This window comes from Prionailurus viverrinus, chromosome B1 (genome assembly GCF_022837055.1).
Source record: "Prionailurus viverrinus isolate Anna chromosome B1, UM_Priviv_1.0, whole genome shotgun sequence".
Classification (NCBI taxonomy): domain Eukaryota; kingdom Metazoa; phylum Chordata; class Mammalia; order Carnivora; family Felidae; genus Prionailurus; species Prionailurus viverrinus.
The window spans coordinates 51,663,888-51,687,905 of NC_062564.1; the positions used below are offsets into that span (position 1 = coordinate 51,663,888).

Genomic DNA, 24,018 nt, shown 5'->3' on the forward strand with positions numbered 1-24,018 from the left:
AGGCTCAGGTTCAGGCTGTGGAGCAAACTCAGGCCTGCAAATCAGGGAACCCCGTTTCTTGGCCTGATTCTGCTTTGACTTGCTGTGTGACCTAGGGCCAAGCCAATACCTCTCTGGACTTCTGTGCTCTTATCTTTCAAACCAGGCCACTGGGCTACATGAGCTCCAGTGACACACGGGTATAGAATGCAGAGCCAAGAGGTGGTAGGTGCATGGCTCTCCTGGTCTGAAAGACTCATGCTTCTGTGACACAGAGAATAGGAAACCAGCAGCACTTTCCAAAAGTTCACTGTTAAATGCCCCTAGAAGCCAAGTGTCTCTGGGTAAAACTGGCAGTCATCCTTTCTTGTTCTGGCTCCCCTGTTGTGACAGGTAACCACAAGGAGGTCTTGACAAATCCTGGCTCCCATAGCTAGGAAGGGATGGCTGGGCCCTCCAAGCACATGGGTGTCCCGAGTCATTCTTCTGGTTAGGTATGGAGCCAGGACTAGAAGTTAGGTGCAGCAGGAAGGCCATCTTTATGGTCAGAGTACATGGCCTCAGGCAGAAACACCTGGAATAGAGAAGACCACAGTCCCCATGGTGGCCTGGCCCCCATCCCCCAGGAACCCAGGGGTCCTGCTCATTCTGGCTTCTCTCTGTCGTGTCACCATCTACTCCCCAGCACAACATTATCCTTCACCTCTCTTATATTCCCAGTCACTCCTTCCTGGATCTGTGGTGTGGGGACCTGGTGGCTGGGTGGTCTTTGAGCCAGGGCCAGCCTTGAGCTGCCAGATGGGCTGGCTCAAGCCTGGTCCTCCTTGAAGCATGAGGAGAGACTGCTTCCCATTGGCCAAAGCTCCATCCTATTTCTTTGAAAGTGCCTGAGGAGGTTCAAAATCTCCACGCCCATCCTCCTCCATTGTAATGAGTCTCTTTTTTCTTCCAGAACAGCCGTCTCTCAGGTCACACTGGCCTGGGAGTCATCCGAGCCCCCTCCTCTCTCAGCTCCTTCTCTGCCCTATACCCACTACCCACAGAGCACCCCACACACATACCACATGACTCCCTCTGGTTCTTCCTAATTGCTGTCACCCCCATCCTCCAGTCCCCTGATCCCCAGTCTCAGCTCATGGGCTCACTTACCCCATCCTGGCTCCAGTCCTTTCGGCCTAGAAGTACCTATCCCACCACTGCCATGAGTCAAACTAACACATGCAACCTGGCCTTTTTGGTGCCATAGTTGCTCTTGAGGCCATTCCTGTTGTACCTCCCAGTTTTCTCAATTACCATCTGGGTTTTCTGCTGTTGCTGCCCCAGTGGCCACACAGAGTAGAAACACTGCTCTGTTATTCCACACTTAGACGTTAAGAGGGCAGCACTGCTAATCGATAAACCCCAGGGAGGGGCCACACAGTCAGGTGCAGGGAGGGGGCACATCAGGCGCACCAGTTTCATCTCTGCATCCTCAGCAGCTGGCACATGGCCTGGCATGAATCAGCTGCTCAACACATGTTGGGTGAAAGAACTAACAAATGTCAATCATCCTGGTGTGTAGTGTGCTCTAAAATGCTGGTGTAAGTAATGCAGGAAAATTCCATCATAATGAGTCTTTGTGATGCTGTTGTGACATCCGGTTGCAATGAACCCATTGGCAGAAAATCATAACCTCCATCTGCAAGACCAGGATGAACCAGACACCATCTACTTTCATAGTAGGGGCAAAGAAAGGAGCCCTAAGCCCAGGAGGGAATAAAGTCATTTTATCCTGTAGATGTTTTAGCTCCTTACCCCTATCCTTTAAACTCAGAACTTTTTACGGGTTTATTCAGGTATGCATTTGGGAAGTTCAGGTGTGCTTGGAAGGCTGAGGTCAAAGAGGGGAAAAAGGATAATTGCTCCTTGATCACAAAACAAAGGAGCTATAAAGCATTTTCTTTACCCCTGGGTCCCCAACATTTTCTGGAGCTGTCTTGTCAGAACCTGTCTCCCATAGGGCAAGAAAAAGCTCACCATGCTGGGGCAGAACAAAAGAGGATATGGGGCTTAGCCTTTTCCAAGAAAATGAATCACTTTTCAAGTCTTACCTTTCCCATCATTCCATCCATTGAACCCAATGGATGAGTATCTGTCCCTGGGTTTGTCCTTTCCCGGAACAACTATGATTGATGGAGCATTGAAAGGTCACCCAGTTCATCCCTTTGCCTTGAGGCAGGGTGCTCCCAAGCCAGTCTGGAATGTTAGCAGTGATCTCATTCTTTATGGGATAGAGTGGGAAGAGTCAGAAGTCAAGAGAGGGATGTTCATCCACTCTTAGCGCCCACCCCCCCATGCTTCTGATGAAGCCACTGTGCTCGTGGACTTCAGTCTCCACAACTGTAAAATGCAGCCATAATAATACCTGTGGCAGTCAATGTGAGTCTACCCATATTTGTGAGGGACTGGCCCACATGTTGCAAGACGTTCAGCATCCTGGCCCTGCACCCTAAACGTCACTAGTGCCCCCAGTCATTGTCACTAACAAAAGCATTCAGTGCTTTTCCAAGGCTGTCCACCTTTGGAAAACCATAGGTTCCCTGTTCCTTATCAGGGACAGGCCTGATGAATGGGGCTGTCAGGGAGGCTATGAAGAGGGTGAGCCCTAGGGTTGGGAGCCATCAGCTGGGACAAGATGAGACAACCTGGAAGATTCAGCCCAGCAGACCAAGGCAGGACTACAAAGTGGCCAGAGGTGCAGCTCAGCAGAGTGTGGCCATGCTGGCCTGCCTCCATACTGAGGCTGCAAGGAAAGATAATGGAGCTTGAAGCCCAGCCTAGGGGATGTGAGGCAAGAGGATGCTCAGAGCATGGAGTTCAGAGCTGGGCTGTGTGGAAGAGGGAGCCCACGCTTGAGAGATTCAGATTTGAGTTCAAATCACAACTCCCACATCTACCAGCCATATGTCCTTGGCAACTCACCTCTGAACCCATTTTTTCATCCACAAAGTGGCAATACAACAGCCTTGTAGGGTTGTGGCAAGGATTAAAGGTGAGAATGTACATAAAAACCTCTTCCTGATACACATTAGGAGTGCACTAAGAGATCCCAGATTATTTGGGGAGAGGGGGAAGTTGTACCTCCAGAAGCAATGTGCCCTCCATCAAAAGGGGCCCCAGACAGAGCTGAATTCCCAAGGCAAGGACTCAAGCGTAGCTGAAAGACAGCAGTCCAGTTACCAGAATGCAGACCTAGAGCAGACCCAATTAATCCAAGGACTGCTTTAGTGCCTCTGCGAAAATGTCAGGGCTGTCCAGCAGCTGAGGGATTCAAGTCGCCTCCACTATGGGGCTGTATACATGACCATACTCTCTCTGTTCACTCATGCTTGACTCCAGAGACCCTGACTATTCACCATTCACCATTCACTATTCACCATTCAAACCCATATCTGACTTCTCTGTTCCTTTTCTCCTGTCATCACCTCCACCTGGAATGCCCTTCTCTTCACCTCTCTACACTACAGCTCATCCCTCAAGATCCAGAACAAGTGTCAGTGTCCTTCTGGTGCTTTTCTGGACAGCCCAGCTGGAAAGGACGCTTGCTCATGTCAAGTGTCCATAATATTTTACCCACATGGGGTTCTCCTCCAACTGCACTGTGACAGCCTCTATTTTAGGGGAAGCTCCCTTACCCTTCAAATAAAAATGCCTTAAGTTGTTTTTCTTTGACCAAATAGATGACTCTGCTGAATAAAAAGAACAAAATGGTGGTGAAACAACTGAAGGTTTTTATTGACAACTTTTGGTTGAGTTGGCACCACCATGCTAATTGCTTTGTTTGTTCTCTCTGAACCATCTCAACAACTCCAGGAGGGGAGTACTATTATTTCCTCAGTTTTCACATGAAGGAGGTTAAGTAAATGGTGACTGATTGTGGAGGTGATATGAGAGCCCCTCAGTCCACCACTAGAGCCTATACCACTAACCACTGTGCTCTGCCATTTCTCTGGTGCTGCTCTCCTTGCAAGGAGAGTCCAGACTAGGATGTGCTGTGGTCACAATCCTGGGAAAAGCAAATAAGAAGAAAATGGCCTTCTCCCAAAGCTTTAGCAAACTATTTTAGTAAAAGCATAAGATTTTTCCAAGTTGTTGACCAAAAGGCCTTTGATCTGTAATCTGTGGCATAATTTGTGAGCAGTAAGGAACATCATTCTGGGTGATGAGAGACTCTTGCCTAGTTATAACTGGAAGCAACATGGTGCCTTGTTAGATAGGGGATGGCGGCCATGGTGAGGATAAACTTGAATGGAGCAAGGTGAGAAATGGGGACACCCTCTTCGGAGGCAAATGGTAGTAATGGTGAGGACTAAATAACCAGGCCTGGGGAGTTTTAATAGAATAAAGAGAGAGAACTTGATGGGATTAATAGAAGAAGAGATAAATCTAGTATGGATAATGGTTGTGCCATGGGCATGGTGGGGGAGAGATAGTCTAAGATGGATGGTAGTGGTACCATGGGCACAGTGGGGGAGAGATGTATCTAGGATGGGTGGTGATAGTACCATGAGGGTGGTAGGGGAGATGTGAGTCTAGGATGGATGGTAGAGGTGTCATGGTGTGGCTGGGGAGAGAATTGTCTAGGATAGATGGATGTGGTGCCAGGTCTGAGCATGTGGTGAAAGGAAAAATCTGAGAAAGAGAGATGAGTTCTGCTCTGAATGTGTTGCTCCTGAGGAAAATGTAGGGGCTGGAAGCCCAGCGAAATACGGGGTTTGATGATTTGGAAGTCATCAGCCCAAAAGTTGGAGCAGAAACAGCAAAAGTGAGTGAGATCATCCAGGGAGATGAAGGGGGGAGAAGTCCAGTGGACTTCTCCAGTTCACATGCAGGCCATGGTGAAAGCACCAGAGCTGGACTAGTGGGGGACCATGAGGATGAGACATTGTCATGAGCCAGGGGGGCATCATTAGGAGAGTGGGCCCTACCAGTCAGGAAGTTGATGACTAAAAATTACTACATTGTTTGGAAAACAGGCCACTAGCTGTGATTTCAGGGTCAAGAGTGAGGTGCTAGACAGTGAGTTGAGATGGGAGGGGGGTATAGATGAAAGTGGGGGAGGAATAGCAGCTGGGGCTATGGTGAAGCTCCTGACCTGTGGGGGCTTTGATCAGTCTTCTCATCAACAAACTTGACACCTTGGGTTATGATCACCTCCAAACCAAATCTAAAAATTTAAAACCCAAGAGGCTCTGGGATAGGACTCGGTAGACCCCACGAGGAATGAAGGCACAGGTAAGGGTGTTATAAGTGCCTCTGGGGTGAGCGTGTGGAAGCAATGGGAGAGTGGAGCCTCCAGAGGAGGAGCATCAGGAGGCAGTCACCCTCTCCCCCTGGATGCTGGGGCTCAACACAAATGCTGGGAATGGTTGCTGCACAGAGGTTTAGAGACCCGAGGCTGATTACCTTGGGAAGCCAGGTCTGGGTGGCTCTAGTGGAAGTCACAAAACAAATGTGGGTCACTTGGCCTGGGGTAGTGAGAAGGCATGAACTTGGGGACCTTTGCTGCCCAGGTCTGCGTCTGCCCCAGGTGAGGACTGTTGACAATCAGGGGGCCACGGGCTGCCAGCTGTGCCTCTGGATCCTGGGGATGGGTGAGATGACCAGCAGAGGGAGATTTCTCTTTACCCACCCTAATTGCTTCTCCAGAGAGGGAGGCAGACAAAGGTTGCTGTGACTTACCCACACTGTCCCCTGGGCAGACTACATAATGAGAGAGAAACAGTGTGGGGGTGGGGCTGGGGAGCTGGTAAGGCTGGGGAGAGGTGCTCAGCCTCTCTGAGGAAACCCAGTTCTGATGGGATGGCCAGACCACAGAATATAGGAGTCAACTCAGTGGGAGTGGTGGGAGGCGGGTATGTGGGGTTTCTTCCAGGGGTTTGTTAAAATGCATATTCCTGAATCCCACCTCAGACACACTGAATCAGAGTTTTCTGAGTAGAATTGTCCATTTTAATGAAGGTCTCTAGGTGGAATCCCTGGTCTATGATTTCTTTGGAAATCTTTCAGGATGTGTCCCTTTCCAAGCTGCACTTGCCTGGAGAGTTTTGCAGAGGAAGATCAGGTTACTTCTCCCCTGAACACCTTAGAAGGGTCCTTCTGGACATATAGCCTGGGTTTCAGGTACAGACTCAGATGCATGGAATTGGGGAGCAGAAGGTGGGTGGGTGGGTGGGCCTGCAGGTGACATGAGCACAGGTCTGGGTGACAAGGGAGTAGGCTTGCTGCTTGTCACCTTCCTCTGCAGGGCCTCTCTCAGCTCTGGGAAAGAGGAGTCTGAAGTGAGATATGGCATCTGGTCTCAGCATGGCCACTTACCCTGCTGTGTGATTTAGGCAATTCCCTTTTTCAGGTTTTCTCACCTGGAAAAAGGAAGTTGGACTAAATCAGTGATGAGCCACCTGACTGAACATTGTATACATCTGAGAGCTTGACAACATAGCAGTGCTAGAGCTCTAGCCAAGACTGATAAAGTCAGAATCTCTGGGCAAAGGACCTGGACATGGAGGTCTTTGGCTCCCAGCCACTGAAAGGCTGTCTTTTGAGCTGGAGCCTCTGATCCCCATCAGCTAGCCACAAGGATAGAAAGGAGAGTTTGGTTTCTTTTTACTATTGCTCACTTGTCTCTCCAACTTACTTCAAGGAGAAATCCCTAGATGGAAATGTTTGCATTACCACTGAGACTATAAGGACTTTGGCATCACTTTGAGTGATGAATGAATCAAGTTTGGAATCAGGGATTTGGACTAAGACTACAGGAATGCCAACATTTTCCCAAGGTGCTAAATGTCAGAGGCCTGATCCAGGCTGTGCAATACGGTTGTTATAGAGAAGGGGTAAGGAGGAAGAGACACAAATATCCCCACTTTAGGTGATGGCCCTGAATTCTTTATCTCCAAGTCAGAAGAAAACACAGAGTTTTCCATTAACAGCGATTTTTTAAATGTAAAGAGCAGAAATATTTGGGAGCTTAAAGCAGATGAGGTTGTAACTAAAAGGAAAATCCCATGGAGAGATAACTTTCCAGTTTAACTCTTAGCTTTATGAAACCAGTTTATCTCTAGCTCCTGATATCTATATATACGCACAACATTCCTAAGGACATAATGCAATCAGTTGAGCAAATCAATCCCATCTAATTTACTTTTCTAAGTCTTAACTATTTTGCAGTAAGTTCATCCAACAAAGTGTTGATCACCTTTAGTTGAGTTATTTATTTATAGGGTCTGAATCGAAATGAAGAAAGTATGATACAATGGAAAAAAGACAGGGACTTTAGACTCTGAAACATCTGTGTTTAAATCTTGGCTTTTACCCTAACTAGCTGTGTGAGCTTAGAGAAGTTTTAAGCCTTCTCTGCGCTGGTTACCTCATTTGTGAAAAAGGGATGACAGTGTGGTCTTGCCTACTTCACAGACATGTCGGAAAGAATATACGGGGTCACATATGTCTAATATGGTAACTGACACATAATAGGCACTGAAAATGTAGCAATGCTAATGAAAATATTGATATTTTCCCAACATGAGAGTGTAACAAAGTTTCATATGCTATCTCATTTACTTCTTAACAATGCAGTGAGGAAAACATTACTTTCACAGATGTTGAAACTGAGGTGCCATCCCTGGGACTAGAGCCTATATAGGTCATAGAACTCCAAGTCCTGTGCTCCTTCCATTGCATTCTGGTGATTAGAGACAATGACACTTCAATGAAGTTCCAGGTCAGTGAATGCCAGGATGGCTGTCTCTCATTTGGGGAGGTCAGATTAGGAATCAGAAAGGTTGGAACATCTCTTAGGGGATGACTGGGGACCTCAAGTCACAGAAAGAGGTGCATGATGTATGCGTCATGTCAACTAATAGCAACAAGTTCCAGACAACCTTGCATATCACCGTATTTAAACTAAGCTCACAATACAATCTGTTCCACTGAGGGCTCCTGGCTAGGACACCAGTGCATGTAGGTGTGTGTGTATATATATATATATTTCTAATGTAAAAACTTCAAAGAATCATCTTCACAGAAAATTTTACAACACATCAAATTTTATTAAGAATATCTCCAGCACTCAGAAGCAGAATAGATGACTACAGGTGTGAGGACACAGCCCATACCCAACATTCACTTATTTTTTATTTTTTTACTTATTTTTAAAAATTGTTTACTTTAGAGAGAGAAAGTGAGTGGGGAAGGAGCTGAGAGAGAGGGAGAGAGAATCGTAAACAGACTCCATGCTGCCAGCACGGGGCCTGATGCAGGGCTTGATCCCATGAACCATGAGATCATGACCTGAGCCAAAATCAAGAGTTGGATGCTCAACCTACTGAGCCACCCAGGCACCCCTTTTACTTATTTTTATTTTTTATTATTTTTGTTATTAATATTTACATTTAAACAACCAGGGGGAAGTTCCATTTTAGTAAATCTGAATACACAAAATGGTCCTGTATGAGTGGAACACTGATGAAAACCAGTCAAAGAAAGTCTGCCTCATCAGGCAGCTCCCCGCTCAGACAGGGCCCCGTCCTAGGCTTGCTGTGGAAGGATACAAAGAAAGGGCATTTTTTAAATCTCAAAAATGATGAATAGAATGTTAAAAAAAAAATTGTAAAGGGCACAAGTAAATCAATTTCTCAAAAAAAAAAAAAAAAAGCTAGGATCCCAGTTGAAAATGGGTAAAAGGCATACACATAAAATTTATATGCAAATAGCTTTTTAATAAACATAGAAAACTCTTTAATCTCACTAGCAATCAAACACATCAAAAATAGTACCACATTAAAATCAGGTACCATTTTTTGCCCATAAAATTAGCAAAAGAGTTCTCATCTTTAATGGCTATACCAAACACTGATGAGTGAGTGGTGGGCCAGGTGATGTTTATTAGTACAGACCTTTAGAGAAGCAATTTGGCAGCAAGATATCAAACCCTCAAAAATGCTGGTAGTTTTGGCTAATTCCATGCCTGGGAATCTATTCTAGAGAAATCAGCCACAGTTCAGGAGGGAAAAGGCTAAGAAAAAACATGAAACCTATCTAAATGGTCCATGCTAGGGAAGGGAAATGGTGAAGTAAAGTATTTTATATTTGCATAATAAATTATTTAGGCATTAAAAATAGTTTTATGAAAAAATAGTTTTATTAAGATTTTGAGATAAATACAGGAAATTCTTATACTGTTAAGTCAAAAAAAAAAAGGAGCATATAATGATGAGCTCAATTATCAAATGGTTAGGAAAAAAAGGGGAAGGAGCCATATCAAAATGCTAACATGAGTCAACTCTGAGTGATGGGACTGTGGGTGACTATTTTTCTTTCTTCCTGCTCTTTTTGCATTTTCTGTATTTTTCCATTACCAATATATATATTCATGAATATATATACATACGAATTAAGGAAATACACTTGGACTTTTGGGCTGAGAACAAACTTTGTCCAATGACCCTGAATTTATTCATTTTTTCCAAGTATTCACATCTGCAGAGTCGCCAAATACATTCAAGATTAGAAAAAAGCACCTCAAAGTCAAATGAGGTGAATGCCAAGAGAGGCCAAGGAGAAAAATAACTGGAGATCAATAGGCAAAAGAATGAGAGCAAAAAACAAACACATAAACAAAATGCTCCTGGAACATTTCCAGTCAGGTCCATCTTCTTGGACTCAAACAGGAAAATGGAAGAGTCCAGTGGCCCTCAGGTAACAGGGCAGGTCTGAGATAAGCCTTCTTCACAACGTGCATGGGATTGGCCAGGGAGGCCTTGGGAAGCTCCAGAATTTAGAACCCAGGGACACTGTGGTACGACCATGTCCTTGGCAAGCCCTGATCGTTCTCCATGATCTCTGTGCATCTGTAGGGGACCCAGCCACGCTCAGATTTGTAGACAAACTACTAATAAAAACAGACTTGTGACCACCTTGCAGCTGGATCTCTAGAAATCTAAGTCATCTCGGCCAAAGCCATCTGTCCTGTCCTTGGTGAGGTTTTTAGACCTCATTTCTGTGAAAGAGAGACTTTCAACCACATTCTCAGCTTCTAGGCCAGAGGCCTCACCTACCTCCTGCTCTGGAGTCCTTGGGCCCAAGGGTGCCACTTCTTGCTCAGAAGTGGAGCTTTCCGGATACATGCCTGTGACTTTTCTCTCTGGACTGGGTATTCCCTTGGACTCATCTTCGATGCTCCTCATGTCTCCATTCGAAGGCTTTTCTTCAGAGCCTTTCTGAGAGAGCTGAGAGCAATTTCCTAGAGAAAAGGTGCTAGAGGCGGCAAGGCCTGCTTTCCAGCCTGACCTTTGGCAGGGGGTGTCTCCATCTGGGGTAGGGAGCATTGCTGGCTTCCCCTCTTGGTCTGGGCTGCTGTTTCCAGAAGTTTCACCTTGTTGGCCCTGTACCCAGACAACTTGTGAGCTACCTTCTTTCTCACCTTGATCTCCTCCCCCTGACTCTGGGTTCCTGTCTCCCTCTGTAGTTACAGCACCATCATTCTGTCCCTCTGGACTTTGATCACCTTCTCCGCAGACTTCACCTTCCAAACTGCCCTCAGCTCTAGAGCCCTTCTCTGTGTTTTCATCCTTCTCACCAAAGCCCTGCTCCTCCCTGCCCACTCCCTCGAAGACACTGCCTTGCCCGGGATCTGTTTTCTCTTCTCCATTCTGAGCAACTTCACCCTCCTCTCCCACTTGGGGATCTCCATCCCTGCCAAGGCTCTGGCTGCTCTCATCCTCACCCCCCTCCTCTGTCCCAGGATCCTGGCCTAACCCCAGCTCCAGGCCTCCATTGTCAATAGTCCCTATCCCTGAGGCGTCCCCCTGGAGAAGCTCCATCTCTTTCTTCTCTGGGACTGTCTCTGCTGCCTCCCCATTAGCACACCCTCCTTTCTTCTTTTGCAGAATGTGCTGCAGGTCAAAGGCCTTTTTGATGGGTGCACTGGTTACCCCCTTTGTGTCTTTCGGGGATGTAGGGATCACTTTCTTTCTCATGCAGGCCTCACAGGGACAAAACTCCTCCCCCTCAGGCTCCCCAACCAGCCAGGTCCCCAGGGCTCCATGGAGGGTTGGCTCATCCTCCACAGGGAAGGACAGGAGCCCCTGGCTTCGAGCCTGCTCGGAGAAAGCCGAGAGGTTGCGCAGGTCCCGGAGACGACGCCTGCGCTGCTCTGTCTGCAAGGACATCTCCCACCTGAGGGCTTCCCTCGCTGGCCCTGGAATCCTCCCTGCTGCCCGGCTCTGGATCTTGTGGAGTTCTTTCTCAGTGCTATCCTGGAGCCGCTGGCCCACGTCCTGCTGTAACTCTGCCACCATTTGGTCCAGAAGGTCATTGCTCTGCAGGCTCCAGCGGGCTCGGATCTCGGCTGTGGCTCTGGCAAGGTCAGCCATGAAGGCTTTCTCCATCCTCTTTAGCAACTTGGTCACCCAGAGGATGTCAGGGTCCAGGGACACTCTGCAGGCTGTAGAAGAGCTCTTCTCCCCAGGCCCCTGCAAGAACTTGGTCTGGGTTTGCTCATGGCTTGTCTCAGTTGTTTGGGGTGGCTTCTCCAAGCCAGGCTCATTGTTGGGGCTGCTATGACTTTCGCTGGCATCTGGATCCCTCCTGCTGGGGCTCCTAGGGGGCTCTGGTGGTTTCTCTCTTGTCCCTGGAGGGCAAAGTGTGGTGGAGACAGGGTCTCCTCCTGCTTCCTCTTCCTGCACACTCTTATCTTCCTGTGCACCTTCCCCATCGCCAGAGTCAGCCTCTGACAATTCTTGTCCCATAACTCTTCCCTCTTCTGGAGATCCTTGGACACCCTCTCCTGGAAGTTCTGCTATTTCTTTTTCTTCTTCAACTTTCTCTAGTTGTACCCCCTCTTCTTGCATTGCGTTTTCAACTACTTGATCCAGGTTACTGCCCAGCACCTGCTCCCCACTGTTTCTTTCTGCCTTGTCTTTCCTGGTGGCACAAGCCCATTCTTGGGAGTTTGAAGAGGCTGTAGAAACACTGGACTGTTGCTTTTCTGGATCCTCTTGGTTCTTGGAGGTTCTAGAATCAGGCCTCTGGGAGGGGATTTTCAAGGGCAGCTCTATCCTCTCAGGGACCAGGGCGCTGTCCATGGCACAGGGTCCACTGCCCTCCCCTGAGCCTCCGGAGCCACTGCCAACATCCACACCAGATGAGGACGTTGGTGTGAAGTCCTCAGTCATGACATGGGACCGGAGGCCTGGCAGAGCCTTGCACCAGCCAAGCTCCCAGAGGCCAGAATCCAGCTCACCTTGCCTACAGCCACACCCTGGCCACAGAGACTGGAAGGTGCTCAGGAGCTCCTGGTACCGAGGAGACTCTGTGAACCTCACTTTGTCAGTAGGAGACCTAAGGTCTTCATCAAAGAAGTGGAGCCCAGCAAGACAGGTGATAAGGGCCCGGGCAGAGTGGCTAAGCCTCCTGCCCACTGCACTGGACACCTCAGGCAGGCTGCTGGGCCGGCCCTGCTTGGAGCCCATCAGCACCTTCATGATCTGTATGGAGGCAGAGACCTTGTGAGGAAGCACACACTGACCCACACCACAGTCCACAGCCATTCCTTTGCCTGGTCCAGTCTCCCTGGGGACTTCTGAAACTATGCTACAAGGATGGCCCTCTCCTGACTTGGAATGAGCATCACTAGTCACTGGGAGGGCTCCATCTGATTCTGCTTTCTCACTGGTGGCCCCTTCATGGGACAGTTGTCTGGCCAGAACTGGCTCCCCTAGACCTTCCTGGGAATGTTTGTCAGCATTGTCCTCCTTGGGGCCTTCTGGATCACCCCCCACCACAACTGTACTCTCATCCACCATCTCACATTTCATGGGTATGGGCTCCTCCGGGATGTTGCTCAACCATTCACGGACCACAGCATCTGGTGAGGCTCGGGGTAGGGCACCCAGCATCATTCTGCCATCTTCCTCTTGCTCCTCCAGGCTTTCCCCTCCACCAGCAACCTTCCCCTGTAACATTCTCCCAGACCTGGGACCACAGCTAGAGCTGCCCTTTCTCAAGGCTTTGACTGCTTTCCCCATGGCCCCTGACTGAGACCCCGGGGGCCGTGGGGGCCGTGCATCTAGCTTTTCCTCCTCCAGCTTTCTCCCATCTGGCCCCCAGTCAGCACCAAGGCTACTGCTGCCTGAAGGGTGTTTCTTGACAAAAGGCCATGTCCTTGGGGGGGTGGGACAGTACCTGCTGCATACCAAGGAGACCTCAGAGGAGGGCCCCTGGCTGCCTGATGGCTGGGAGGTCTGTAGGGTCTTAGTGTTATCACTGGGGGTCTCATGGAACAGGGGTGTGCTGATTGGTGAGCAGCAGCAGTCTCGGTGGGCTCCTGGCATCCCTCCCTCAGGCTTTCCAGTTGGTGGAACTAAAGGCCAGGAAGGCTTGGGAAGGTCATTCCCTGCCTTTTTGTCCAGGCCATCAGCTTGGATGCTCAAAGGGTCTGATGTGTTGGAAGGTGAGGGAGCTGGTGACCGTGCCCTGAGCTCAGAGTGACCTTCAGTCTCAGCAGAGGGAGAGTACGGGGGATAGAAATTGGAAGTACAGTAAGAATTGCTCACAGGGGTCATGAGAGCACTGCTAATCCCCTGTACATCCTGGGAATAAAGAGAGGCAGAGGAGGGGGGCCCTGCGTCCCAGGAAGCCTGGTTCCTGGCACTAGGTGAGCTTCCAGAAAGGTGTGGTGCTGGGTTATCTGGGCAGGCCCTGCCTCCACTAGAAGGCCCCGGCACTTGCCTGGGAACAGCTGAGTCAAGCGGGCAGTGGATGTCCCTTCGGTTGGGGTGCTGCCTGGGGTGGCCTATCCGGGCCCCTCGGCTATGGCTGGAAATGCTGGGAGAGGACACAGACCTGGATCTGCCCTTCTGCTTGCTTCTGCCTGGGACTGAGGCACAGGCAGAAGGCAGAGAACAGCTTTCTGCAGTATCCCCAGAGCCAGATTGATCTGAAACCAGGGGCGATCCCATCCCAGACCTACCCCTAGCCTGGGGGCACCTGGAACCCTGTGTACTTTCCTCTGCCTGTGAGTCCTTGTTCCTCAAAGATGAGGGACTCACCGTGGGAGGACTGGGGCCTTTCCTCTGAGTGGCCTTTGGCCGGGAAGTAGTCATGACACTTGTCTTGCTTAGGCAGCCCTGGTGCTGCTCACCCATTTCACTGGACTCCTCATGAGACCCAGCACTCCCTGAGGACTCACAAGTAGCACCTGCCGTGCCTCCACTCCGCTGCTTTAGGCATCTATGGTGCTCTCTGTCCTGCCCTGTTCCCTGTGGACCCGGGTCTTTACTAGTCCTGCACATGTTGCCAGCTTCCCTCCCTGCTTCTCTCTGGGAGGCAGCCCCAGAGGCCGCATGTAGGTCACAGCTGTCCACACTGCCCTCCAGAGACCTAGAGCAGCAGGAGGAGTTGGGCTCAGAGTCTTTGGAGGGTCTGTCACTGGAGTCAGGGCTGACACTGTCTTTCCTGCTTCGTTTCCTTCCAGTGACCCCTTGGCTCCAGGGCCTCCTGGAATAGGAGTGTTGGGTCAACCTGGATCTCCTCTGAGAGGCCGTCCCCTCTTCCTGGGCAGAGTACAGGGGGTTCATCCATATCTCATATCTAGACCCTGGCTTCCACCGGCCTCGGCCAAGGGCTTTCTCACATCCTGCCTCACAGGTCCCTAGTCCTTGCGCTCCAGGTTCCGAGGAGCCCCCAGGGTGACTCTCACACACACAGTGGAGGGGATCCACCTCCCCCAGAACAGGGACCTCTCCATTGGCTCCCGTGAGGACACTGGCCCTCCCCACCCTCCTGGACCACAGAAGTGCATCCTCGCCAAGTAGGTGGAAACGGACTTTCATCTCTACAGACAGGCTGCCATCCTCATTCATGTGGACCTTTTTCTCAACATCATCACTGGCCACCAATGGGCCAAGCTGGGTGGGCGTGTCCTGAGGATATCTTTCAGAAGGAGGGCCCATCTGGGCGTGATGCAGGGACACTGGGGGGTCACTGAGACCAGACCTCTCCGACAGCAAGGAAAACCGCCGTGGCCGACTGCCCGACCTGGACCTTGAGTGGATCACACTCTGCTTGGCCTTTGGCCCCCAGCTTCCTGGCACATAATAAAAATAAGAAAAAAGAGGAAAGACAGTGAGCTACTAGGGGGAGCTTCAGAGTAAGAGAATAAAGGCTGGTCATGAGCCTTTCATCACCTCAATACCCCTACCACCTCCCAAAACACAAAGTAAGGGCAGAAACCACTCTAGAATGAATATCCAGTCTTCAGTTTGTGAAACAGCAAAGCCTAGTGAGATGAAATTGAAGTCTGAATTCAATCTCAACTCTGCCACTTCCTTACTGTGTAGTTTTTGGCAGAGCTTCTTTACTGAGTTGTAAAATAAGAGTAACAGTAGGTTTGTTTTGATGATGCAAGGCAGTGCCTGTAAAACTTTCTGTAGACGTTCTAGCACAAAGTAGGTTCTTGGTAGATAGCAGAGTTGGTAGGCAGAGCAGCAGTGCCCAGAGCTAATTCCTGGCCCTGCTCATGCCCACTCCCGACACAGAAAGCAAAATCAATAAGCTGCTGCACAGGTGTCTGACTGGAAACTGTAAAATGCTTTTCAATTATTAAGGGTGATTTATCATCCTAACACTCATCAAGCTTTGGGGTTGATCCATGATTTCAAGGAAAGACCTGGACACACAATAGCAAGTCTTGATAGTCAACCCTGCACCCTAGCCTTGAAAAGAGAAAGAAAGGGAGCCACTGAGAGAAGAAAGAAGGGATACCAAGAAAGAATAAAGCCCTTAGTACTTTCTCATTTCATCTCTTGAACTAATGCATGGCAAAAGGAAAAGACTAGTGGGGGCTGAGGCTACAGCCAGCAAAAGAACAGATCTCCCCACTTGAGTCCATCTGGACGGAAGGTTTTTCCAAGCTTTCCTCTTCCATAAGCACCTAATGAGACTGAGGGTTCCTCCAAAGGGGAGGTCTGTGGCTAATAGGTCTTTGTACCTCTAGCACCTGGCATGCAGCGATCACCAAAATCATTATTGTCATTTCTTAACAGATTTTCACAATGGATATTATTTTGTTTATTCACCAAAGATCTCCTAATTCCTGTTTTCTTAAATACCAGACTCCTTTCTCCATACCCCGGTCAAATGTTCAGCCTGATTAAGGTTGATGATAATAAAGAGGAAAAGGCAAGAGTTACCCAAAAAAACTAGGATACTCCAAAATTGGGGCCAAAAGGCAGGTTTTTAAAATTATCTGGAAGGGATATCTTCCCAGTCCTACTGAACCACTATCCAGTGAAAAATTGAGGAAACGCCAAAACTAACTCACCAGTTTTATTTCTTGAAGTCTGCCCAGATAAAGTTTCAATCCCATATCTTCTGGAATCTTCCATTGCCAGAGGTTTGAAAGACTCATAACCAGCACATACTAGCACCGAGGGGCTGTGCAGCAGACCGTTCCAAGAGTCCACCTGAAGAAGGAGAGTGTTGAGTTTTAGGAAGCTTAGCTTGCAAAACCCACCTTCTTCCCGAGGAGACATAGGTACCGGAAAAATCCCCTCACACTGGACCTTTCCTGAGGTTTGCACATCTCACCCCAGAATTCTGATTCAAGGAAAGGATCCTATCCACTTGCCATAATACCTCCATAACTAGCTAGGGCCTGAGGTCCTACCACTATGACCTTCCTTTCTACCTACACCCTCTCCCTCCACCTCGAATGAGGCCTGTGGTTTAGGGACTATTCTGGATGTCTCAGGTGGGAAACACTTCAAGAAATCTTTGGCCCACTTCCCTGCTTGCCCTTGCACCCTCCAGAATATGTATTTTTTTAAAACAACCAGAAGGTCCTATATCTTCCCTATGGAGATCTGATTTACTATCTCACTCTTTTCCCACACAGAGTTCTCTCCTGGGTCCTATCTGTGCTTTCCAATATAATTTTGAGGCCATTGCTTCTACCTTCAACCCTTCTGGAGTGGAAAAGGGCAAGGCTGTTCTCTCTACAGGTAGTCATTCTCTTCCAGGCTTCTCCATTGGTTTTCTAGGCTCCTGCCCAGAGGCTTGTGTCATCCTTTCCCACCCACCCCAGGACATCCTGGGCTGGGTACCTATCAAGCAATATTGCATTCCAGGAAACAGGACCCTGCTTTTAGAAAAATCTCACGTGGGCTTGAGGCCCCTGCGTATGTGAGACGTTGCACTATTTATGACATTATATTGTAAGTAGCAGTGTTGGGGTATTTAGTTTCATCTTCAAAGGGCTGTATATGTTCTTTTCTATTTTCTCAAATTAGAAGGGTATGTTCATTAACAAGGAAATGGAAAAAAAAAAGACCTTTTGCATCCTGTCTCCACAAATGACATTAAATTAGCTGTACATCAGATCTTTCAACCTAGTTAATTAGAAGTTTGTTTCAAACTACTGGGTACATTTCTTGGTTGATTTGGAGCTCTAGTCAATCACAAAAATACAAACATGACCCAAGTCTATCAATTTATAGATGTAGTCATGTTTCTAGGAAATCAGACTTTTCTAAGGGGAAAAAAATAATTGAGGGCTAAATGATGCTCCCATTCTGGAAAGAGGTTGAGGTTTAGGATCCACACACACAAAAGGAGAGTTATTGAGAGTGTTAATCCAGTTGAGGACCTGAAAACTGAGTTATGACCCAAGCCTGTGCTAGGGAGATACAACATCCTTTTGTTAACAGAAACTCTAATAGTTCTGTAGTAATTCTATATGAAATTACACTAATATTTTTTTCTCTAACTAACTTATGTTTGTACCCCTCCCTCTCACCCTTCCCTCTAACCTGTTGCTAATTGAAAGCAGGGACCTAGACTTATTTCTCTGTGTACTCTGCATGTAGCTCATGCTAGTACATAGCAATGTGCCATAATTTAAAAGTTTTCTTACATGATAACTCTTAAATCATTAATGATGACTGTATCATTTGCCAGCCATGCAACCAAGAGCAAACTACTTAGCCTCTGTGCCTCAGTTTTCTTACCCATGCAAATAAAAGAATGGCATTAACCTCCTCATGAGTTTGTGCAGATGTCATGTCCTAAATTAGTCAATCTCTATTTTACTCTTTCTGCTATAATTTCCAGTACTGCAGAGCATACAAAGCTCCCTAGACTCCTTTGCAGCTATAATTCTAACCACAAAATAGTTTCCAACAATTAGATGCACTTGTACAAGGTATGGAAAATGACAATGTAGCAGAGGCCATCTTTCTTTTGATTTTGATTGTTGTCACAAGAAAATAAAAGTCAAAGGTACAAAGGAGCATGTGCAGCTGAGATGGCAAAAGTCACCCTCATTGTTCCAGTACCTAGTCACCAGCTTTCTGGATACCAATAGACAGTAGTGGTATATCACCTGCCTGATTCTGGACCACAGCAGTGGTGAGCTGATACTGAACTCAATTATTCTAGTGACAGCCCCCCCAAAAAACTCACTTGCTTGATTGTGTGAGAGGTATCTACCCAGATAGGTCAATGATGTTCTCAGAACTAGTTCCAGAAATCAAATGTATGCTCCTGCAGCTTCCCAATCTTTAAACACAAAACTCTCTGTGTATAATTTCTTCGTGCTTACGATACCTACATAGGTTTTTGTTTCCTGTACTGAATCATAGCTGATTAAAAGTGCAGTATCAGAGATTGTTACATGCAATAGACACTCAAGAATGGGAATCTAGGATTAGTTATCTGATTATCTGACATGATTGTGTTTAAAGGCAGTGATAATCTGGTTACAATGGGACACTGGTGGCCTATGGCACAAAGTGATAAAACAGATTCTTGAATGATCACCTCTGATAGTAGAATGTAGTGCTTACTGAGAGCAGGATTTTGACTATCCCTGGCTGCCTTGATAATGAGAGCTGAAAGGATTATACAGTAGGCTGACTTCTCTGACTTAAAGAAAATGGCAAGCTTAAGGTCTAAGCTCTCAGTTCTGGGATGGCCAGAGGACCTGGGTGCTTCTACTACTACTGTAAAAGAATCTTTTTCTCTTGTAGTCAAACATCAGATGCAGAAAGTGATTCTGCTAGTTGTTGAAATACAAATGAAATGGTTGTTGTATGATCCATCAAGCCACAAAGCAGGTATGTCAAAGCAGCACTCCATCATCAGGTGGTGGTGACATGTACTATATCAGGCTCCAGATGTTTGCACTGAAGGCATATGTAAATTGCATGAACCACACTTTACGCGCTTCTGCTGCATTGTCATCTCTCCTCCCCACACACCTACAACTTCCTGGGGAAGTTCCCTATGACCAGTTAACTGAAGATGAAAATATTTGATTCTGGCTTTCAGATGGTTTCACAGGGTATGCTGACACAAGTCAAAAATTGACCGCTGCAGCATGACAGACCCACTTAGGGGGGCATTAAGGGCAGTGGTGAAGGAAAGTACAAGGAACAATGTTGTTGATTGGCTACTTTTCATGGAAGGAGCAAGGGAAGGAGGTTCTATGGCAATTTATGGGCAGTGATTAGCAGTTCAATATGAGAATCAACGACTTGGAAGGAGTAGGACTGGAGGGTTAGTGACAAGGAACTCTGGAGAGGAATCTGTGCCCAGAGAGAGAGAACATTTGTGTCCCATTGTATGCTCACCAGAAGGTTATAATCATGTGGACAAATGACCTGTACAATAGACGTTAGTCATTATCTTCCTCCAACCACCCCAAATTGTGCTCAATTGGCTCAAACAAAGTGGCAAAGTAAACATGAACTAGAAACATAAACTACCTTATTCATGTGGATCTGACTGCCAACTCTGCTGAGGCTCCAATCTGCCAAGAACAGAGATCCATGCTAAACTTATGCCAAAATACTTGCAATTTGCAACATACCTTGAGGTATTCAGCCAGCCATCTCTTGTGAAGATAATGACATTGAATCCACCCCTCCCCCTCCATGATGGAAATGTGTACTCATTGGAATAGACACTAATTTTGCTTATATATTTTCTTCCTTCCCAACATCCTTCTAGTATCACCATCCTTGGACTTACTAAATACCTTACTCATCATTGCCATAATCCATGAAGATTAGTTCTATCCAAAGAACTGATTTTATAGCAAAAAAAGTGAGCCAATGCACTAACACACATCTAATTCACTGTGTAGACATATATACCATTGCCCCAAAGTCGCTATAACTTATAGAACAGTGGATCATTCTACGGGAGGCTCAGTTTGAGCACCAGCTGAAAGGTATCACTTTACGATGTTGAGGCATTGTCTTGCAGGATGTGATATGTGCTCTTGACTGGCAACCAATATACAGTATAGTGCTGTTTCTCCATAGGCAACAGATGCCTGGGAATTAAAGGTGAGAATGAGAGCAGTTCCTCTCACTGTTACACCTGTGACCTAACTGAAAATATTTTGTTCCCCATCCCAACAACTTCAGGCTCTGCTAGTTTGGAAGTCCCTGGATCTAAGGGGAAATGTTCCAACCAGGAGACACAACAGTGGGTCAGTGAAGTTGAAAGTTGAGACAGCGCAGTTGAAAGTTTAAAGGATCCCTTACCTGGCCATATGGTGATTCTTGCAACAATGAACCACAAGGCAACAAGGGGGTTTCTGTGTTGAATGGGATGATTGATTCTGATTATCAAGGGGAAATAGGGCTGCTGTAATGCAATAGGATCAGGGAAAGGTCATCTATTGCTCAGGGAATTCCTTGGGTGCTTTCTGTAGCTGTCATATTCAGTGGTAAAAGTTAACCCAGAAGCTCATGAAGAACCTCCAAGGGCTCAGAGTCCACAGGAAAGATACAGCACATGCTAGCAAATAGTAAATGCACCATAATTTAGATTGTAGAAATGGTTCAGTCACTCTACCACATCCATAACCACATTAAGCTGAGGTGCTGGCAGAGGTCAGAGGGAACACACAAAATGGACAGTAGAAGGAAACCTAATACCATCAATGGCCTTGCAGTAGATAACCTGGTTTACTTCACAGCTTTGGTAGGTGTGAAACAATTTTCTATGTTTTGCCTTTGCCTCCATCTGGCACTTTATACAAGGTATTTTGGTGGTTGTGGACTTGATAGCTAAATCTTAACACAGAGGCTACAAGGTGGGCTTGTGCCCAGAGGATGGATGGTACAGTTCTAATGTGACCCTGATGTGACTCGGAGTTGGGGAGGAAGTGCATATGTTCTGACTGTAGGAAGGACAGCTACATTCTTAGGTGAGAACCTGCTGCTGTAGATGCTGCTTATAAATTTAAGTAGTGGTAGAGTAGTATATACAGGTGTTAAATAGTGATAGGAGTGGATTATGGGGAGACTGTGGATTAGATCAATCCACCTCCTTCCCCCATCACGCCCACCTACAGTGCACATTTATGTTCTGCAAAATCTGGAAAGGCAAAAATTACATTCACTAGCCTTCTTTAAAGTTAGGACTGTATGAAGATTGGGTTCTCCGTCAATTAGACGTACTTGATCAAGTCTGGGAAAGCAAGTGAGACAGACACTATCTCTTCTTGATTCTTGTTGTTGTTGCAAAGCAAATGTGTGGGTACCAGACGGCTACAGTAGCCCAGACAGCAGTGTCTGGACTCGGCACCCCAAGTGTTCCTGCACCCCATGCAGTGTTCCTGCATGTCAATAATGTCAACATGCAGCTGTGGCAGTTTCCTGATCCCATCTTTACAAACTTGGCTGCCACTGCAGAGAAGTACTCTTCAATTCAATAATCACAGTAGCTTCAAGCAGGGTAGTAGCTTCCTGCGGACCAGCTCAGAGCTCATGCCTCCAATTGTTCAAAGATTTGGAAATCCCCTGATGCCCTGTATTAGATTGCTTTCTGCTAAAGGTACTTTGAGTAGTTTTCATGTTTTGCACTGAATTCTCACCGAAATAGGTGGGATTGGATAACAGAAGGATTGGATGAGGAAATAATAAAAATGTGCAAGGCCTGGTGTCTGGCACTTACTAAGTGCTCACTAAATGGTAGCCAGAATATAAATAATAATTGCTTGTTTAACTGACTGCATGTTTCTATTCACCTTTAATTAATAGCAGGGCAATCTGTGCTTCACTTTAAGGGATAACTTCCCCATTCCATCAAAGTATTTCGATCTGAGGGCCAAAGAACTTTTTAGAGGAAATATCATACCCAGACAGCCTACCTTTTCTCCACTGGTCGTATACACCTGTTTCACAGGAAAGTGCAGAAGATCTGAGGCTTTGCTGAGAAAGGCCGTCAGGTTCCTTGTATTTCTGTGACTGAGAACCACTGTCTTCTGGAACCTAGGGTCCCCATTCTTAATCAGCATTATCCTCCTTGGGACCTTAGGACCCTTGCAGGAAGAGGATGTTCCTGGCGCCTCACCCCGGCTTTCAAATTCCCTTGACTGCTGAGCAGATGAGGTTCCCCCTTGTGGCCAGCCTGGTCCACTGGGTGTTTTGGGGGGCTTCTTATCAGAGCAGAGGTAGCAGCCACCATCTTCCAGCTGTTCCAGGGCACTGAGGCCATGCAGGCCCCGGGGCGTAGTGACAGAGCGCACCCCAAAGGAGAGAGGCATGCGCTGAGAGAGCTCATCCATCAGAGCACCGAAGCTCTTGAAAGCGCGCTGGTCAACAGCCAAGCGAACCCCAGCAAACCGGGGATCCCCTCTCTTGAGGAAGGTTATCTTCTTGGCTGGTGTGATCTGGGTGACAGAGGGAGTCCGGGCCACAGAAGGCAGTAGGCACTCCCGGTGGCTCGGGGCCTGGGCATCTCTCAGGGTGCTGTTCATGGCGTGGAGGTCCAGGCAGCTGAAAGGGATTAGAGGAAGAGGAGAGTCAGAGAGAAACCTGCGAGAGTTTGCATTTCTCTCTCCTTTTTAGAGAGGCGCCTCCTGGCCATCCCAAATTTGTTCCACTCGGCTACATAGAAGCTGGTTAACCCATTTTGACAGGAATAGAAGGAAGGCCAAAAGTTTGGCACCAGACAGATACGAATTCAAATCCCAACTCCCTACTTAATACCCAGGAGGTTAATGACATAATCTTCATCTTGGTGGATCTCACCTCTAAGATGCAACCATGTTCACTCTGCATAGTGACTATAATGATTAACTGAGTTTACACATACAGAACACCTGGCATAGAGTAAGCATCAATAAATTCTTCTTCCTTTCCTTCCTCTTGCTGTTTCTCTTACCCTCTTCTACCACCTTGAACTCCTTTAATACTTTAGAGCTTGTCTCCTAAAGAGGTGGGTAAATAAAGAGAAGACCATATAACACAGGCATAAGAACATGGGACAGGCATTCAGGAGACTTGGGTACCTTGCCTGCTCTCTCAGTGCAAGATTTTGTGTGTAACCCTGGAGGGATTCCCAGCAATCTGGATTCACATCTTCTAGGTACCAGGTGAGCAGAATCCCTTGGTCACAAACCACTCGGAGATGGGAGGGTAGACGAGGAGACTTGTAGCCCAAAGAGGATGCCACCATGTCTTTTCTTTATTATATGGTAATGTTTGCATTAATGTAAAAAGAATGTCCCCCTCCTTGCATCCCTCCAAAGTCTTTGGAAGATGTGTAATAAACCCTATGGGAGAATACCCCAGCCCACTTCCATCGATGTGGAAGATTGGTGGCTTAGCCTAGCTTTGACAGGATCAAGCCCATTTGTCAAACTGTTCATTTCTATTCCCACCTCAGGGGAACCCCCATTGTCTTGCCCTGGACCCTTGGAAAAGCCTCCCACAGGCTCTTCCTGTCCAGATCACCCTGCTCTGTTCTGTGCACCTGCCGGTCAAGTTGTCCTAAAACCTAGTTTTTACCTAGACATTTCCTATGCTCCAAATCCTTCAATTGGTTCCCCAGTGTCTGAAAAAGAAGTTTGGGCCATTTACCCCCACAATTAAGGGCTTCTCAGGTTTGCTTCTGGCTGCCCCTTGAGCCTCAGCTCCTGTTTCTTTCCTGCAGGAATTCTCCACTCCCATCAGGCTGCTTGGCTCAGAGGCTCTCCCTGCA

The 24,018-nt window shown here is 47.4% G+C and overlaps 1 protein-coding gene across 1 annotated transcript; it reads right to left on the reverse strand.

The window, feature by feature from the left end:
* Positions 1-487: 487 nt before the first annotated feature.
* RP1L1 (RP1 like 1) lies at positions 488-22,792 on the reverse strand. Its single transcript, XM_047857570.1, has 6 exons — positions 22,184-22,792; positions 16,343-16,484; positions 14,024-15,106; positions 10,544-13,897; positions 10,077-10,261; positions 488-553 (listed from the first exon to the last, which is right to left on the reverse strand). The coding sequence occupies exons 1-6, from the start codon at positions 22,790-22,792 to the stop codon at positions 488-490; spliced, it is 5,439 nt and encodes a 1,812-aa protein (XP_047713526.1).
* Between the last annotated feature and the right edge of the window lie 1,226 nt (positions 22,793-24,018).

Excerpts from the sequence above, each read along its gene's own strand:
- RP1L1 (XM_047857570.1), bottom strand. The coding sequence starts at position 22,792 with ATGAACAGCACCCTGAGAGATGCCCAGGCCCCGAGCCACCGGGAGTGC. Across the intron at positions 16,485-22,183 it reads ATACGACCAGTGGAGAAAAG|GTGGACTCTTGGAACGGTCT; the intron begins GTAGGCTGTCTG and ends CTCCTTCTTCAG. Across the intron at positions 10,262-10,543 it reads AGCTGAGGGCAGTTTGGAAG|GAAATTGCTCTCAGCTCTCT; the intron begins GTGAAGTCTGCG and ends CCTTTTCTCTAG.